Source organism: Lepidochelys kempii, chromosome 1, assembly GCF_965140265.1.
Source record: "Lepidochelys kempii isolate rLepKem1 chromosome 1, rLepKem1.hap2, whole genome shotgun sequence".
Classification (NCBI taxonomy): domain Eukaryota; kingdom Metazoa; phylum Chordata; order Testudines; family Cheloniidae; genus Lepidochelys; species Lepidochelys kempii.
Window position 1 is genome coordinate 15,111,426 of NC_133256.1, and position 19,871 is coordinate 15,131,296.

General features: G+C 45.1%; 1 protein-coding gene across 10 annotated transcripts in view; it reads right to left on the reverse strand.

The window, feature by feature from the left end:
* Positions 1-1,006: 1,006 nt before the first annotated feature.
* The window catches only part of PAK1 (p21 (RAC1) activated kinase 1), a 115,054-nt gene continuing 96,189 nt past the window's right edge, over positions 1,007-19,871 (reverse strand). For all 10 annotated transcript variants that reach the window (XM_073335307.1, XM_073335342.1, XM_073335313.1 and 7 more), the window contains 5 exons: positions 16,932-17,049; positions 13,467-13,566; positions 6,064-6,260; positions 4,422-4,559; positions 1,007-2,514 (listed from right to left, as the gene is read on the reverse strand). In XM_073335307.1, the coding sequence (XP_073191408.1) occupies positions 2,428-2,514; positions 4,422-4,559; positions 6,064-6,260; positions 13,467-13,566; positions 16,932-17,049 (640 nt within the window). In that variant the 3' untranslated portion in view covers positions 1,007-2,427. The remainder of the gene's footprint in view (positions 2,515-4,421; positions 4,560-6,063; positions 6,261-13,466; positions 13,567-16,931; positions 17,050-19,871) is intronic.

Below are 19,871 nucleotides of genomic sequence, written 5' to 3' on the forward strand. Positions count from 1 at the left end.
TCCAACAATTACTCAAGGCAATGGTACTTCTCTTCAGTCTCTGTCCAAATTCCCCAGGGAGTATCTATCTGATTATCCAACCCGACTTCCCCTAGGGCTGGGGTGTTCTAGTATTATCACCCCATTTCGTCCTAGGGGTTCACCCAGAAACCCAAGGCTAGTCAGAAACAGATGTCCAGGGAAATCCTTGGTCACAGAAAGGTGAACAAATGGGATTTTTAATGACTGGAGTTTAAAAGTACGATCTTATTGCGAGCAGTGAACATGCTGTGAACACTGAGCTGGTGGGGTGGGGAAAATAGTGTCTCGGACCATCCTTTTAGTTGACCGTGTTTTAACTTGTGTCAAGCTACAAGGCCCTGAAAGCAGCTTAATACAGGTTATTTTAGGTGAGATCTTAACTACAGACTTTTGCAGGCATAGCTATGTCAGACAAGGGCGTGCAAGGTGTAATTTGTGCTGGCAAAAGCCTCTAGTGTAGATACACCCATACCACCAAAGGAACTGCTTGCATTTTCATATGACAGTGAATTTACATAAGATATTGGAAAGCAAAAGTGCTCTGCACCAGGAGATATGTGTATGTAGCTGATGGTGACTGAACTATACAAACCAATTTTTAAAAAGATGAGGCATCAGAAATTAAAGTTCACTTGGAAAATTAGAAGTAAAACAGATGGGAAAGACCTGTTAGACTATTCTGTCCATCTCCCAAATACTGTACATCTGGCAGATATTGTGGCTAAACGCAGTAACTTGTTATGCAACAAGGGAAGAGGCAGAGATCAGAGTGGGGAAGATGAAGAAAAATCCATCAGTATCCAAGCAGAGAGGTCTATTACAGGTTTCGCCTAGGAGTTGGACTGAGCTACTATGCACTATTACCATTTGCTGGAAGCCTAGTGGTTCCTCCATCATTTAAGCCCTCATACATTGGTTTAATTTACACCATAAGGGGACAGAAGCGGGGGCCCTGGCAAGAAAAGCAACAGCAGAGTCTAAGAAAGCAGCTCCCACCTGACTTTAATGCATACCTTTTTACACCATCTTCTGGTTCCTCAGTATGGAAATTACAGCAGCTTAGACTCCATATCATGTTCGCAATTGGATATAAGCAGGTCTAGGGAACTCAGTGTAAAATAATCTAGTTTGCACGTACCACTTTAGCCATCACCTCTGGACACCCAGTGGCAAACAAAGAATAGCATGAACAGTAGTCCAGTTTGAGAGGATTGTGTTTATGACTATGAAGTTAATTCTCTAAATCCTCCCTCTCGCACCCTGAGATCAGAAATGCAGCAGTTTTATTAAAATCAACATACAGCTGGTTATAGCCCAGTGTTTAGGCCACAGAGTTCTCCACTCAGATGCAGTTCCAAGTTTCCCGATACTTTAAAAACTGTGGCAACCAGAGGAATTATTAACCCTCTTGGTCCTCCAGATAAGTCACAGGATAAAGAAAACAGATTATTTAGCTTTCACACACACACAAGCATCTGAGACAAGACCATTTTTCCTGGAACTTGGCATAGGAAATAATACCTTCTCAAATACCAATGTGGGCAAATGGTGATACTGTAATGGTGACCACTGTATCAGTGTTTTATGATACAGAGCACTGATTTCTTTAACACAAGCTGTGCTTTACAAATGAAATAGTTTTAAAAACAGGCCTGTCACCTTCTTCTATGATTTACCTTCTAACGCACCAGAAATGTTATTTTTGGAAGTGACCTAATAATTAGCAGAATTGAAAACTGAAGCCTACACATCTGAGATGAAAACAGAAAGAGGATCTTTTAATCAGAGGCTGATTCACAAGACGAAGCACAAAAGCGATCCATGAATTAAATCCTCCGATGGTTGCAGAAAGTTCATTCAGAATATTTCAGCTCTCTCTGTCAAGGCGTCCGGCAGCACTGAGGAAGTGTTTGGTGCCGTATACTCCTGCATCCCCCTTTTCAATTATTAAAGCTGTTTAGATTTCTGCTGGCTGCTCCATTATTCAAGTAATCTGAAGCATGCAGGAGTTTCAGTAGTGTGATAACTGAGCTGGGCAGAGGCAGGGAAAAGCGGCCAGCGAGAGATGTAATTTGTTAAGATAAACATGGTCTAAGGCTCCACACTTATGTTAAAAAATAAACATTAAGAGATATGAACTCAAACTGGCTTTGCTACATCAGGCTCAGAGGTTCTCAAAAAGACCTTGTCAACCATACAAAATAATCTTCTCCCACCAAGCAGGTGAGAAGGCTGTTCACGACTTTAGATCAGCAATGCCTCCTTTAACATTCAACAAATACTACTTCTGTGGCCCACTCTCAGGGGATCAAAGTTTTGGGCACCCCCAAGGAGCAGGAAGGCAGGTATTCAGTCTCTGAAATGAACATTGAAAAGACTTGGCACAATGACTATGATGATTCCGTGTTAGTGGTTGTTCTTTGCTGCTTCTTTTGCAGCAATAATCAGAGGAGTGAGACTAGAAAGGGGCTTCGCAATTTTCAGGAACTGGTGCTAGGAGAGAAGGAGAAAACCAAATTATTGATGACGCCTTTGAGGTCAAGTCTCACCACAGAGTGAAACGTTTGCACCAAAACCATGTAGAGCTCAGTTTAGTTTAGTTACAAGCTCAAAACTCAAACCAGGTTAAACTCAAAGTTTTGCTGAAGTCACAAACCTTTCAAGCAAGCCTGGACTGAGTTCCAGCTTTGCACCAAAATCAGGCTAAATTCCCAGCTTTATGGGCTTGTGACACAAAACTAGTTGACAGGTTTCAGAGTAACAGCCGTGTTAGTCTGTATTCGCAAAAAAAAAAAAGGAGTACTTGTGGCACCTTAGAGACTAACCAATTTATTTGAGCATGAGCTTTCGTGAGCTACAGCTCACTTCATCGGATGCATCCAATGAAGTGAGCTGTAGCTCACGAAAGCTCATGCTCAAATAAATTGGTTAGTCTCTAAGGTGCCACAAGTACTCCTTTTCTTTTTACAAAACTAGTTGAAACTCAGGAAATTCTTCATGGATTCTGAGTTAATTCAAAAATATAAATTGAAAGTTAGAGGATCTTAGTCCTGGATGGAATGAAGTCACAGAGCTCTGCTCTAGTTCATCCACAAGTTATTGAGCTGGATGTGGGAGTCACTGGGTGATTTTCTACGGCCTGTGTTATACAAGAGGTCAGACTCTATCATAACAGTGCCTTCTAGCCTTTCAATCTATTAATATCTGCAAAGCAGAACTGGAGTTTGGCACAGCTATAGTCAAACTAACAATCCAAGTCATTTACTAGATATCCAGGGGTCCATTTGCAGGACACCTTCCACTTACTACAATGCAACACAGATACTGTTGTGCGTCCATCACTATACGTGGTGCCGCAAAGCACTGTATGGAGAGATCCTCCTGAGCTGCAGGAGGTGGGTTTTGAGGTAAATTTCAAGAAGTGGAAATACCTGCTGCAGTGGGGAAATAATTCCATGTATAGTGGGTAACAAGTAAAGTTTCTAATGCCCAATCCTACTATAGCACGTCTGGGGGGGAGAGCAGAAGACAGATTCAAAGAGGATCTCAAGTGAGGGAAGTCAGGTACAGCCCAACCACTGAGCACTTGAGGGACATGACCATGCCAACAGTCACACATACACAACTCCCACTGGACTTCTGTGGGAGTGGAACATACACAAACTGATGGGGTTGAATTCAGTCCTGGAACTGGACATCCATGAAAACAGAGGGGAAGTGGGTGAGAGGACAGTACTGTTCTGCCCCCTGGACGCATTTTGGCTAGAGCACCCGAGCTCCTGAAACAGAAACAGCAGGGATTTAAGGAAGAGCATTACTCTGAAAAGTGAGAGAATGGTACCCAACAAATGGCTAGCGTTTAAGGCATGAGTAGCAGTGTCTCAGGGGAAGCAGACTAGCAGAGAATGGACAGGGAGGAAGTCCCCTTTGTAGCCAAGCTGAGGTGAATTAAGGAGAGAGACAGCAGGGTCTGAGACATGGTATAAAAAGACACTTGCAGCAGAAGGGCTGTCGTGGGGAATCATGCAGTTGACAAGGCCAAGAAGAGCAGGGAGAGAAGTCTGAGCAATGAGGGAAGAGTGCTGAGACACACAGGGTGGGCACCAGCTGTGGAGAAACCATGGGAATAAGGGGCTCTGCATCTTGAAGGATCAGGCCCCAGGTGAGCATTTTGAATTTGGTTACAGAATATTCCACCCAGCAGTGGCCAAAACAAAAAGATACGGGAACCAGGAAAAGAGTCCTAAAGTAAAAAAATCCTCATCAATCCACTCCCTGTGCCCCTTCAGGCATGTGTGTGCCATCAGCCATGCCATTTTAAACATAAAAGGAATCCTTAGCAAAGGCCAGAGTGCTGACTTGACTTGAGCGCGCCCCTCCACCCCCATCCCAGTGGTTACCTGTAGCAGTTCTTTGGCAGAGCCTCTTTTCTCTACATCCATCTCGAGACAGCGGTTTAGGAAGTCTCTAAATATGGGCGAAAGCTTCTCAGGGTTCTGCAGCTCTGGAGTACCATTGGTAGCAATGAGATACAGGGCCTGAAGGAAATGAGCACCAAGGAAACAAAAGGAAATGAGGGGCAATTCAGATTCACCCCTTGTTTGAGTGAGATCCCTCCTCCTACAGATTACACAGGCTTCTATTTTTCCTGCACATTCCGTTAGGAACAAATTGTTGCATGATTCATACACGCTTATGTCCATCCATGTTTATTATAAAACAACACTGCTGTCTGCCCTATTTTTAAATGGACAGGATCCAGTCCTCTAGTATTTTACCCTATTTAATCCAGGTTTGGATCCTGTAGCCATCTGGAGGGATTTGCAAGAAGAAAAACATTTCATGCCTTGTCTAAGGGCTTTTATATACAGAGGAGTTTACTAGCATAACTATATCAATATAATTATGCCACTGTGGTTTATACTGGTATAACTCCTTGAGTGGATACTTTTTTTCTGCAAGAAGAATGTCAACACAGGGAGTTATACCACTATAATTACAGCAGTGTAACGCTACTGGCATAGTCATGCCTGTAAATGTCCCTGCAAACACAAACCCAGGCCTTGTCTACACTGCCACTTTACAGTGCTGAAACTTTCTCGCTCAGGGGTGTGAAAAAACAACCCCCGCTCCCAGCACTGGTAGCTACTCCCCTCGGGCGGGGGGTGGTTTACAGAGCTGGGAGAGCTCATATAAGGGAAGGTCTGGTGTATATCATATATAGTGTCTATCATATATGGACAATGTCAGGCAGGTTAGAGCCAACATTTTTAGATTATGTAAAAACCCCAAAGTTTTACGAAACTATTAACAGGAACATTTTCTATTTTTTTTAAATAGTTGATGAATGTGCTTGGATTTGAAACTTCTCCTGCAATGCTTGCAGCTCATCCACTGCCTGGGCTCAGCCTTTGCAACCCATCCACCACTGCCACAGTATGAGAACCAGGCAGTGAAATGATGGAGTGGGATTGCACAGGAGGGGCTGGGCTTGAGGATTTGAGAAGCCAGCCACAATTACAAAACACTATGCCTATCGGTGCTCCTGCTGCCACATGCTCATAACTTGGGATAGGAAGTAACTACCCACAATCTGGCCCTCCACATCTTACGAGTGAGTCTACGAAAGCGCTTGCCATGCTTTGAAGTGGGCCACTGGAAAGGTATTCCTGGAAAGACAGCTTGCGAAGGACAGTTAAATCACTTCACAAAACCGAGACCACGGGTTTCCACTATCTAGAACCAAATTCAGACTTTTAAGGCTCTGAAATGGTCAGAATTTTCCTCATTTCTAATTTCTAGGCAGCATAGGGACTGAACAGAGAGAAATGTCACGAAAGGCCATTCACGCATTGCTTCTGGCCTAATATAGCAGAGAGGTTCAGAGAAGCATCCAGGATGCATCCGTTCACCCTAATGCAGAAACTTCTGAGGTTTCCTTATTAACATATGACTATACAGTAACTATCACAAAAGTGAAGCCAGGTTTGACGCATCTGGCTGACTCTCACATGGCACTACAGTGACACAGCATTGGCTTACTCTCAGGGGGTTCTCATTGAGGTAAGGAGGCTCTCCCTCAATCATTTCAATAGCCATGATTCCCAGAGACCAGATGTCCACTTTCGGCCCATAAGCTTTCCGCGTCACCACTTCAGGAGCCATCCAGTAAGGTGTCCCCACCATGGTGCTGCGTTTGCTCTGCTCTGGTGTTATCTGGGCACAGAAACCAAAGTCAGCTGAAAGAGAAAATGAGGGTTGGGAAGCAAGGAGACATTTTAAAGATAAGTTAGTTTGTTCACAAAGATATAAAAGAACATAAGAACAGCCATAATGGGTCAGACCATCTTCTGACAGTGGTCAGTGCCAGGTGCTTCAGAGGGAATGAACAGAACAGGTAATCATCAAGTGATCTATCCCATGTCATCCATTCCCAGTTTCTGACAAACAGACGCTAGGGACACCATCCCCGCCCACCCTGGCTAATAGCCATTGATGGACCTATCCTCCATGAACTTGTCTAGGTCCTTTCTGAACCCTGGTATAGTCTTGGCCTTCACAACATCCTCTGGCAAAGAGTTCCACAGGTTGACTGTGTGTTGTGTGGAGAAATACTTCCTTTTGTTTGTTTTAAATCTGCTGTCCATTAATTTCATTTGGTGACCCCTAGTTCTTGTGTTATGAGAATGCCATTAATGCCAGAGAATTGACTGAAAACAAGGCTGAAAATGGAGTTCATATTATGCACTGGCTGATGTAAGTTACGGCAGCAGTTATGAAAGGAAGGATAGTTATGTGATTAAGACACAAGGCATCTGGATTCTGTAACTGACTCACTGTCATGCCGTTGGACAAGTGAACACCTCCACAACCACGTATAAAATGGAGACAGTATTTCTTGTCTCACAACCTCCCTGAGAAAGTAATGTCCTTATAGCACCTTGAAAGCGTAAAGTGCTATATATGCTGTACATTCTAAATGTCATTATTCTAAGGTGACACTGCCAGAAAAGTTAACTGATGCTAAATCTAATCTGGGATTAAGATAGTCTATGTTTTTTCTCATCAGATGTGTCACAGTCGTATTATTTCCACAGTAGATATGTCATCCCATCTAGCTGTATTTGCTTTACAGTGTGAACGCTTATGTCCATACTAAAATTAATTTACTTTTAGACATTTAAATTCAGTTATGGTCAAAAGTAGGAAGGGAACCTTTAAGCAAAGATTTCTGATCCCCATGTCTTTTCAACTCATCTGCTTATTTTGCTGATTAAAACAAGTGTTTACTCCTGTTAGCCTTGCAAAGCCAACACAGCAAGCTGGTTTCTTTCATGCCTCGTGCACCATAAGAAATGTTTTCTTACTGGAACTGTGATTCTTCGAGATGTGCTACAGATGCGTATAGTCCACGTAAGTGCGTGTTCGCCCAGTGCACCGAGCTGGAGAAATTTCCCTAGCAGTACCCATAGAGAGGCAGCACTTGTGCCTTGTGGCCACAGCCCCTCCCTTGGCTACATGGGACCACGCTGTCCTAACCCTCCCTCAGGTCCTTAGCACCAACTGCCTGGAAACGAGACTCGAATGCAGAGAGAATGGAGGGTGCGTCATGGAATACATGTCTGCAGTATATCTCAAAGAGCCACAGTTACAGTAAGTGACCATTATTTCTTCTTCAAGTAGACACAGCTGTGTATTCCACTTGAGTGACTCACAAGCAGCAGCCCGCCAGGAGGTGAGGATCCGTGTCTACCTAAACGATGACTGCAAGGACACTCTACCAAAGCCTGCATCCACCCTGGAACGTGCGGTTATGGCATAATGGTTCATGAACGTATGTATCGATAACCACGTAGCAGCCCTGCAAATGTCCAATATGGAAACGTCACTGAGGAATGCTATGGATGTTGCTTGAGCCATCACAGAATGAGCTCACACTCGTGGAGAGGGGGTAACCAGAGCTATTTCCTATGCAGTCTTGATGCAGGATGCTATCCATTTGGAGATGGTCTCTGCAGAGACTGTTTGACCCTTCATGCGATCTGCATACGACACAAATGAGGCAAAGCATGAAATGGTTTAGGCCTGTCCAGATGTCAGGCTAGCCTGACATCTAAGATATGGAGATGCTGCTCCTTTGGAGATGAATGTGGCTTAGGAAAGAACACAGGTATATACATCACCTGGTTCAAATGAAACTGAGAAACCACTTCAGAAAAAAATTTTGGATGCAGGCCATAAGGTCACTTTGTCTTTGGAGAACTGTGAATAAGGAGGCTCTGCCATCAAAGCCTGTAACTCTCTCACTCTCCTTGGGGATGTGATCACTACCAGGAAAGCAGTTTTCTGACACACAAGCGGGAAGGGACAAGATGCCAGGAGCTCGAACAGAGGTCCCATTAAGGCTGCGAGGATGAGGTAAGGTCCCATAGGGGAACTGGTTCTAGGAATGGAGGATGCAGATGAAGAAGCCCTTTTAAGAATCTTGCTACCGTGGCACTGAAGACAACTGATCTTCCCTGAATGATTGGGGGTGGGGGGAGGGGATGAAATGCCGATATCGCTGCCAGATATACTATCAATTAACTAAATACAAGCCCCAATGACAGAAGGTGCGGCAGGTTCTCCAAAATGCCCTGGATAGAGGTCACCAATGGTTGGATTCTGCGGGCTAATGGTCACACCAAAAGTCACTTCCATTTCACTGAATAGGGCACCCTGGTGGAGGGTCCTCTACTGTTAAAGAGGACTTGTTGGACAGCCACCAAACACTGTTCTTCCTCCTCATTCAGCTGTGCCACAACCATGCCACTTCCAAAGCCAGCAGAGAGCAGATCTGCTCAAAGAGCAATATCTCGTGAGAGGGGGCCCTGAAGGGGGATGGGGAGGGAGGGTGGGAAGGAGTTGTGGAGAGGAACTGGATGGCATAACCCCATCTGATGGTGCTTAGGACCCAGCTGTGGGTGGTGATCAAGCCCCAAGCATTGTGAAAGCAGGCCAGCCTGTCCTCAAAGCAGGGAGATGAGGAGAGGAGCAATGATTGGAACAGTGCTCTGGACCAAGGAGGCCCAATGGGCGCTTGGAGGACAGTGTGTGGACTTGCCGAACCCCAAGACCAACTGCTTTTTCCTGCTGAATCTATCCCTCTTTCTGGGTTTGTCCCATTGCCTTGGAGGAGGGCAAGGCTGGCCAAATGTGTGCTATGGACGATACTGCTGCTGAACGCCTCAGTGGCACCTCTGCCCCACTGGTGTGTACACCCCCAAGGACCGCAGGGTAGTCCTGGAGTCCTTGAAGGAATACAGCTTCTCGTCAGTTTTGTCCAAAAACAGCAGTTGGCTATTGCAGGGCAAATCCTCAATGGCTTGCTGGACAGCAGGGGCAATGCCCAGATTCTGCAGCCAGGAAGCCCTCCTCATGGTGACTGCAGAGGCCGTCACCCAGACCAAAGTGTTCACCATGTCTAGCACAGGCTGCCAGGTCACCTTAGCCACCAAGCAGCCTTCAGTGACAAATGCCCAAAATTCCTCTCACAAGGCCTCGAGCAGCTGGTCTGTGAACTCTGACATGCTGTCCAGTTAACAAAATCATACTTGGACCACAAGGGTTGCTAGTTAGCAATTCGCATCCATAAGGAAGAGGAGTTGTAAATCTTCCTGCCCAGGAGGTCCAATCATTTAGAGTCCCTATCCTTGGGGGACTACCCTGCTGGGCTCTGTCATTCACCACAGTTACAACTAGGGAATTTGGGGCTGGAGGGGAGTAAAACCCCTCAAATCTCTGCATGGGAATGAAACAGCACTTTTCAATGCTCTTAGCTGCAGGTGGTAACGAAGCCAGCATGCTCCAGAGGGCCTTAGTTCATTCAAGGAGCGCATACTTGACAGGAGGGCAACTCTCACAGGAGCAGACTGCTGCAGGATATCCACTAATTAGTGGGTATTCTCTTGCAAGAGCTCCGCTTGGATACTGAGGGAAGAAGCTATGCGCAATTCGCATCCATAAGGAAGAGGAGTTGTAAATCTTCCTGCCCAGGAGGTCCAATCATTTAGAGTCCCTATCCTTGGGGGACTACCCTGCTGGGCTCTGTCATTCACCACAGTTACAACTAGGGAATTTGGGGCTGGAGGGGAGTAAAACCCCTCAAATCTCTGCATGGGAATGAAACAGCACTTTTCAATGCTCTTAGCTGCAGGTGGTAACGAAGCCAGCATGCTCCAGAGGGCCTTAGTTCATTCAAGGAGCGCATACTTGACAGGAGGGCATCTCTCACAGGAGCAGACTGCTGCAGGATATCCACTAATTAGTGGGTATTCTCTTGCAAGAGCTCCGCTTGGATACTGAGGGAAGAAGCTATGCCCCGCAAAAGCTCTCGGTATGCCTTAAAATCCTCCGGTACCTAAGGCAAGGATGAGCCAGGCAGCACAGAATTGTCCAGAAACGAAGACTAGGCCCTTACTTGAGCCAAAGCCAGATCCTGTTCCAGGGCTGATGGACCCAGATGGAAAGACTGCGGAGGCTCCTCAGGGAGAAGGACCCCCAGAGCCTGGGACTGCGGTGTACCATGATGGTCATCACTGCAGACCTGGCCAGCAATTTTGCCTTAAAGCAAAATGAAGAGCAGGACCTCTGCAACCGAGGAACATCCCATGGATTCCATGGAGACCATTGACATGGATAATGGCCAGTAAGTGCCAGGCCACAGGACTCCCTCCTGATCATGAGACAAGCACCAATCCTGGTACTTGTAACGTTCCATCAAAGGGCCCCAATGCTGGTCAGGCCATGGAGAGCAGGAGAACGACGACCCTGACTCAGTTGCCAAGGAGCCTTGGGATCCTGGAAAAAAGGGTGAAGTGAGACCAGAGGGAGCAAGTAACTGGTCTGATGAGTCCCCCGTCCAGAACAAGTCAGGAAGAGGCGCTATCCATGGAAACGGTACCATCAGTATTGAGCGTGCTGGTTCTGGAAGCGTTGTCGGGCCCGAAGTCAGCAGCAGTACCAGACTGTCTGACGGTACCGACGTTGAGGGAGGTGAAAGCCGCCGTGGAAGCACTTGCAGAGCCAACGGTAGCAGTGAAGAGGAGATTCCTGGTACTGAGGTCCCTGTACTGATTCTGGCACCGACCCTGCTTCCAACACCTGTGGAAGGGGAACATTGGGGTATGGTGCCAACAGACCCGAGGGCTCAGCAGCTCATTCAATCAACAGGGCTACAGATGACACAGCCCTGGCGAAGTTCTGGACCAAAGGAGAGATTGGGACCAAGAGGCAGAGGAGGTCTGTAGCTGCCTGATACACCACCAATGTGGAAACAGTCAGTATCAGTATCTCCCTTGTCGGTACCAGACTCAAGATGCCAGAACCGGAGTCAACTGCACAGGGTTTCTAGCCTTCCTTCTTGGTACCGGGGAAGGGTTAGAGGTACCTGTGCCCTCCCACGCGCCGGCAACAATTCTGTGCTGGTCCGCGCTTTTCCTGGGTCAGGCAGAAGAGTCACCCCCAGACCTGAAGCAATCTCAGTTGGTGTCATGGGACCTTTTCCTCGGCGCCGTCAGCAGGTAGGGCTCCTCAGTTTCTTTAGAGAGGTGACTGCTCCAGAACATGAAGTGGCAGCTCTCTCAGAACCCAAGGGTGATCTGCAACCCAGTGAGGGCCCTGGTACCGAAGCAGGCCTGTTCAAGCAGGGGCTGCTTCAGGCAAAGGTCCCACACCTCGAGTCTGTTTTCTTAAACGAGTTGCCAATCCCACAACACTCTGATGTGGGCCTCACCGAGGCAGAGCAAGCACTGGATGTGCAGATCGCTCCTCCACAGAAAGGACAATGTTTAAACATTGATGGGGTCATCACCAAGGAAACAAACTACCACAACTAACACTACTCTAACACTAAGGCTACTACAAACTAAAAGAACTAGATAAGTTCATGAAGGATCGGTCCATCAATGGCTATTAGCCAGGATGGGCAGAGATGGTGTCCCTAGCCTCCGTTTGCCAGAAGCTGGGAATAGGCGACAGGGGATGGATCACTTGATGATTACCTGTTCTGTTCATTCCCTGTGGGGCACCTGGCATTGGCCACTGTCGGTAGACAGGATACTGAGCTAGATGGACCATTCGTCTGACCCAGCATGGCCGTTCTTATGTTCTAACTACACACAAGGGAAAATAGTAAACTAGTTGAGAGGTAATGAGGTTAAGATCACACAGGGCTCCGACTCCAGCCACAGGCAGTAAGAAGAAACTGAGGGAGGGTCAGGACAGCATTGCCTCATGTAGCTAAGGGAGGGGTTATGGCCATGAGGCATGAGTGGTGCCCCCTTTGGGTACTGCTAGGCAAATTTCTTCAGCTCTAGTGCACTGGGTGCACGCACACCTAAGTGGAATACATATCTGCATCTGCTCAAAGAAGAAACATAACTACCAGCAAAGTTCTGCCGGTAGAATTTTATTTCAGGTTGAGGTAAGGGGGAAGAACACACACAGCTTAAATTTTAGATCCCAGGTTGAGCCTTGCACCCAGGCTAATAGTTAGAAAAATCATCTATGGGTTACAACTGAGTACATTTGTATTGGAGCCATTGAGAGAATCAGCCTGAAAGCTTACTGCACCATTTTCACAGAGAGACTTTTCTAACTTAATCCACACTAGGCAGCTATCAGAATACAGTTTAAAAAAAAATTCTATAACGCACATGGCATCTTTGCCTCTGGCTAGCTATTCATAGCTTGATACAAAGTCAAAACAGTGGGATATTGAACTGCAGTTCTACTCTGAAAAGGGATTACGTAAAAAATATAAATGACACCTTCTTACTCAGCAGATCTGCTCCTAGAGTGAATTTGGAGTTATATCTGCTCGTGTTACTGACTAAAGCAGAGGTTTATTTATTTATTTATTTATGTCTCCTGTTAACCCTGGAGCGGGTTTCTCTTCCATCCAGTACACCATCAACAGAGTTCTTTACTAGGTTCCAACCAATTACCCCTGTGCCACCCCATGGAAAGCAATATGATTGCACAGGTGACATTAAGGACATAATGTGGCATGCAGAATCTTTACCACTGGTGATAATGTGCAAGAAGGAAAGAACTCAGCTTGACTCTCAGAGCCCAGGCTGAGTGGGCATGACTGACAGTTTGTAAAGATGGAAAACATGGAACCCCCTCAATGCTAGTTCATTGTTTTTCATACTAATGGTGCTCAGTCTGCAAGTAACGAGATCTCTTCTGCCCATCCTAAGTCATCCTTTTTAATCTAGCCCAACCATATCTAAAGCTATGGTCTCAGCGCACAGCTATTTATCCCTGCAGCTACCATTAACGCAAATAGGTGTCACTGCCTATTGCTATCCTCACAACACAACTGTGCCTTGGAAGGACAACCTGCCCTTTAATTTGCAAGCTCACAGTTCGAGTCATCATCAAGGCTGCCTTCTGCATACTTAGTTTGACGGAGCCATCCATTCCTAGTAGAATGTTGTCGCTCTTGATGTCTCTGTGAATGACTTGGCTTGAATGCAGGAATTCCAGAGCCTGAAGACACTATGAGAAAGTTCACAACATGGTATTTTTTTAATAAAGCCATTCAACAACCTAGGAAATTGCATTTAAAAAGGAGCAACTGACCAACTAGTCGAATCTGAAGATATGCACTTTTAAATAACATGGCCTTAGTTCCTTTACTATAAGCAACATATTCTATCTCCACAGTTTAATGACCGCATTTCTGATGTGACACACAAGTGATATGTCAGAGTATCTCAAATCTGTGTGTAATGGAGACCGATCTGGGTAGAAACAAAGGACCCAACTTGGAATGAATCATCATGAACTGAGCAAAAAATGGATTTTTCTGTTCATTGGCAATTGCCCCCAAAATAAACATATTCATAAATAAATTATTTTGGGGTCAAACCGAAAAAGGCATTTTTTAAACTTTTTAGCAAATCAAAAAAAAAATTTTTTTTAAGTCAAAACTAATCAAAATGTCTCAATAATGTCAAAACAAAAAGTTTCACTTCTACCCAAAACATCTTGTTTCAGTTTTCCGGCATTTTGACAAAAGCAAAGGGAAGGATTCTCAAACAGGGAGGAGGAGGTTGGGTGGAGCCTCCCGTATAAGCTTTTGCCCACAGATGAGAGCAGCCGCATGGGATGTGGGAAACTGAGGGCTAGTCTACACTGGCAACGCTAAAGCGCTTTCATGTGGTTTGTGTAGCCACGGCAGAGCACTAAAAAAAACCACCTCCACGACGGGCGCAGCTCCCGACGCCGGTGCACTGTCAACACTGGTACTTTATAGCGCTGAAACCTGCTGCACGCAGGGGGGTGCTCTTTCACACCCGCGAGCGAGAAAGTTGCTGCACTGTAAATTGCCAGTGTAGACGAGCCCTGAGATTCTCAACAGCATCCCAGGGCAAGGGGCTCACTGGCATCCGGGAGCGAGTTTCAGCTGCCCTGACGAGTTGATGTACCCCAACTCATTAATGACATACATGACGCCTTGTAGATACAGGTTACGATATCAATAGAAAGCTAATGCCAGATTCTTAATATTATTGAGTGTGTATGTACAGGGGACAAATTCAAATTTACAAACATGGGGAATTATGTTCTTAAAGTGTATCTGCCAGGCAGAGCTGAAGTTACCCTACCCTAGACAAAGGAATGTGGTTCTGCCACCTTGAAGGTACTTCCAAGGTTGAATAAGTGACAATGGGAATGCAATTTACACAGAAAGTTAATAGGACCATCAAGTAAACAAGGGGAGGAGATAACCACTCAGTATTACAACACAGGGGGAGGGGGAACGGACTGCAAGAAACAGATCAATTTGCATTTTAACAAACACCAGCAGGGGAAGAAAACAGCATGAAATTCCCTTCACCAGGAGACTCCATGGTGCCTTCCTCACAGCTTGAATGAACTTTACTTTGGGGAGATTAACCTTTAGAAAAATCCATTGCAACAGTTCACTACATTATGAAAGAGAGGGGCAAAAAAAATTCCAAGTTATCTTCCATCTGAAAAGACAATCTTCCTGGACTTTGTGGAAGAACCCAACCAGAGGGGAGGTCAGCCATCTTGCTGGAAAGTAGACTGGTACATTGAACAATGGTTGTAGCTTGCTTTGTTAAGTCTTAGCTGCTAGAAAGCATTTTTCACTTCTATTTGCCTGTAACCACTTCTAGCTCTATTCTTTATACTGGAACTCACTTAAAATCCTCTCCCCTCTTGTTAATAAACTTGTTTTACTTTTAATCTAACCCAACCCAGCATTGCCTTTGAACTGAACTGATAGTTAACTCCAGTTAAAAAGTGATGAGTTGGAGCAAACAAGCCTTATTATTCCTCTGAATAGTCCAGGAAAGGACTGGACATTTCAGAGTTGGGACAATTCAGGACTGGGGGCTGTTCGTGGGCTAGGGGCTGTTCATATCGTCATGTGTGACTAAAGAGAGCAAGAATGAACCTTCAGCCTTGCAGTGAGGGCACTTATTTAAAACTTGAGCTGGGAGAACAAAGTTGAAGTCCCAGTTCGGCATCAGGCAGATGAGGAAACTGAACCCAAGTCTCCCACATCCCAGGTAACTGCTCTAGCCACAGGGCTATTATAAGGAAGGCACCACCACCACCATTTTGTGAAGCCTTTGCTTTGTTTTCTTCAAAAGGCCCAAAAACTGAAATGAATTGTTGTGGGGTTGAAACAAAATATTTCCTTTCCATGGTACTGAAAACATTTCAACTTTTTCTGTTTGGCTGAAACATGTTGGTGAACTCAACACAAATTTGCGAATAGCTTCACTCACCCAAAACTGAGTTTTTCAGGAAAGAAACTTCTGGACAAATTTGCCTAACTCTAGATCTGAGGGTTAAGGCATCAAAATGTTACCATGCTGCAAGGGATCATGTGTTGGGAGCCCTAAAAGTGATTTTGAGCCAAATTAACTAGATGTGGGATCTGGGATTGCCCTGAAAACAGGGACTATCCTAGAAACTCCAGAATAGGTTGCAAGCCTGTCTGCAAACTGAATGTTAATACTGAGATGATGGATCCACTAACGAGGCTGTGAAGAAATAGGTCAAACCAAATTTAAAAAATAAACACTGTGTATGGGCTCCTCTGGCACAACCTGGAATAAATAGTTTTGCAATATCACAAGAGTACTCCCAGAAAACTCCTCTGTAGTAGTGAGCTGGCCCATAAAGGCCCAGGAAATAACAGAGCTTCCACAGTTCTTCTCTCTGATGCATGTTTTTCAAAGTTTCTTCGGTATAATTATTGAATTGTAAACAACATTTGAAAAGGAGAGAGATTTAAGAACTGCACCACAAGTGGAAAAAGAGCAGCTTTACATTCAAGATTTTCAGGCCAGATGGGACCATTGTGATCACCTAGTCTGCCTTCCTGCATATCGCAGAGCACAGAACCTTACCTAGCATTATTTCCATCAGGCCCATAACTTGTTTGAGTTATAGCACAGCTTTTCAAAAGGTATCCAGTGTTGACTTAATGATTGCAAGTGACGGAGAATCCACCATGTCCCTAGGCAGACATTGGCAGGCAGGCCTTACTTCAAACAAGGAACTTTAGGTAACAGAGATTCAAATTGTTAAAGATTTACTCTGTTAACAAGACTGCATCCATTAGCTAATGTTTGAACAGCACTGTGGCATGCTACTTCTGTGCTCAACTCATTGGTGATATTTCTTTTAAATGTTTCTGTCGCAGTTAAGCTATGTCCAACAGAACTATTAAATATCTAGTACCAAGTCAAAGCAATCTAGCTCCATGTCAAAGAACGTTCCAAGTTATACTGTAAAACCATGACACTTCATGGAAACTTTAATTTTATTTATACATTTCATGGTAAGAACTCGTTCTGACGAGCAGAGCATAATCTTACCTCTCGACACACAGCTGCTATTTGTCCTTCATCCATGCAGGTCTCTGTTACAACATCCGTCAGGGAGCCGCCTGCCAAATACTCCATAACTACCCACAGTTCGTCTCCTACAAGGTAACTATAAAGGGCCAAAAAAAATAAAACAGACGGTAGTTGTATTTCTTTAGCCAAAAAAACTCTGAGTAAAGCTATTTTTAAAAATGTAGTGGGCCACTAGGCATCTGTGCCTCATTGTAAAGTCCAAAATGCCTGGAGAGAGAGTGTGGAGTGATGGGAACAGCTTACAAGCATGGCTGAGAGCTCTTTTTTGTTCAGCATATCACCAGGTTGAATCATCACTGGGATTCAGTCTGTTATCATCCAACTTTAAGTTCTTGGCCATTTTTACTTTATGCATTACACTTGTGTGGTGTACAGCGATAGTAATGCATGCATCTATGCCATGCCAAGAGTCCCAGACCATTGTTATATGAGAGGTAACTCAACCAATCTCCACCCTTACTTTGCAGCTTTCATTGGCTGTCTGACGGAAACTGCGCAGATGATGGATTAGTGGCCAAATCGCCACACCTCTGTACCTAACTGCCACCACACAAACCCACACAACTCTCCCAGCACAACACAACCACCCCTACAACACCAAAACGAGCACATACAATAAACCCCAAAATGCGCACACACACTGCTTAACCGCAGCACACTCTCTTCATTCACCACTTTTGTACAAATCAACAAATATTCTAGCACAGTCTCTCCTGGAGACACAAATCAACACAACCACCCACACGACATAACCAGCATACACATGGAATTTGCTGTCTGTTATATCCAATTATTAAGTTCTCAGCCATTTTAATCCTTTTATTTTATTTTTGACATATGTGACTATGAATTAACCCTGTGACGGCATGGGCTTTCAGCTATTAGTTAACAGACAGTTAATTTAGCAGTGCTAGAGATTTAAGTTACTCAGATAATATTTCTGGTACTCCAGTGATTTATGATTTGATGTACCCGCCCCAAAGATCTTCGATCTTCGTTTAAGACAAGAGAGAACATGTAGATAAAATAAAAGGTGTGGGAGGGGAAAGGGAGGATGGGGAAATAGTAATATGCTCCTGTTTTGTCATGGATCAGCTGTGTGCACAGTGTAAGAGTCATTTTTTTAGAAAATATTGTACATCCTTAAAGTCTGATCATTAATTTTTTTCTTGCACCTATGACACCTAAGGATCTCAAAGCAATTTGTGAATGACAGTATCCTGCAAGGTATGCAAGCATTATCACCATTTTACACAGAGGGAAAATGAAGGCACAGAGGTTAAACAGATTTTCCCCAAACAACATCACAGAGTAGCAGAGCCAAGCTTACAGACCAGGCTTCTGGCTCCTAGTTCTGTGGGTTAATCACAAGAACATCCTTGGGCCAGATTCTCACCTGCATCAAGCTCTGCTTGGTGCAGGGGCAAAGGGCATGTCCACTGGGGAGCTGATTATGGCTGCCTGATCCTCAAATTGCTCTGGCTCAGGCATTAAATTAGAGCTACCTAAAGGACCATAATGCCAGCTGTGAATCTAGTACAGCAGGGCTCAGTCCTGACCCTTTCCTGGTATGTCCACAACAGAATGGGACAGGTAAGGAGATGGCTGCATATGACCTGGTTCTGTTGGCCAGTTCCCAATTTCCCTCTTCCAGGGGGCTGTGGTGAAATCCTAGTCCCTTTAAGGAATACATGTGCTCTTGAGGTTATAAACAAGACATTGGGACAGCAGACAGAAAAACAAGAACTCAAATCAGATTAAGAGCTGCTGTGCTGGTGTTGACATTGTGCACTAGCATCGATTAAAGGACGCTTCAGCCTGATCAGATGATCAATCCTACTGCATCTTGAAGGCCAGAGGAAAATGTAATAGACAGTCTCAAAGTAATGAATAATTCTCCAAGTTGTCAAAGGTAGAAAGCAAGGTGAGTGTCTCATTCAGCGATTAGCTAAAATCTTTCAAATAGGAGAATCAAGAAGTTTTAAAGCATATTCTGGCTTTAAAATAGACAGTAATGATTCTGAGGCCACACAGGACTGCTTCGGGGTGTGGGCTTTTGCTCCAAAGTAACACAGACCATTTACACTTGCACTAAAAAGGAGACTCTTTAGTTAAATGAGGACAGGTACGGTCTAGTGGTCCGAGCATGTGACTAGGAGCCAAGGAGATCAGAATCCTAGCTCAACAATGTCTTTCAGAGTAGTACTGGGCAAATCCCTTGAGAATCCCTGCAGGAGTGTACACAGGGCCCAGGAACATTCACCGACTGGCCTACGTTTCCCTGCACGTGCAGAGAACACAGTCTCCGGACACCAGACATCCATGGGGAAAGGAAGCGGTGGTGCAATGCCCCCTTTGCTGCTCTGTTTGGAGTCTCTTCCCCAGCAGTACAGATTCCATAGGAACTGGGCTATGACTGGTTCGGCTGCCTGTGCAATAACTCCCTCTTGAAGGGGACTATAGGGTTGGAACAGTACAAATTTCTTCACGAATATTCTGGCTGACCCTATGAAACTGGGTTATCCTCCTCCTAATGGACCACCAAAGCTATTGTATTCCAAATTCCCCCCCACCCACTTTTAAGGTTTTGTGTCTTACCCATCATCATCATCTTTCCAGCCAAGTACAATTAGACATGGGTGCCTTGCAGATTCCATCAGTACCTTTAATTGATCAGTGGCACTTTCCTTCCCTGCCATTAGTGTCTTCAGCAGCATAACTCAACTTGCCCAATGGGCAAGAAATTGGGAGATCACATGTCCCGCATGACCATACACAGCGCAACCCAGTGAGCACCAGCTGGAAGCTGAAAGTAATTTTGAGCAGCGGACAGTACAAGCCAAGAAGCACGCTGGGAATCTGAAGCTAGGCCATCAGCAGCCGTATGTGCATGCCAGA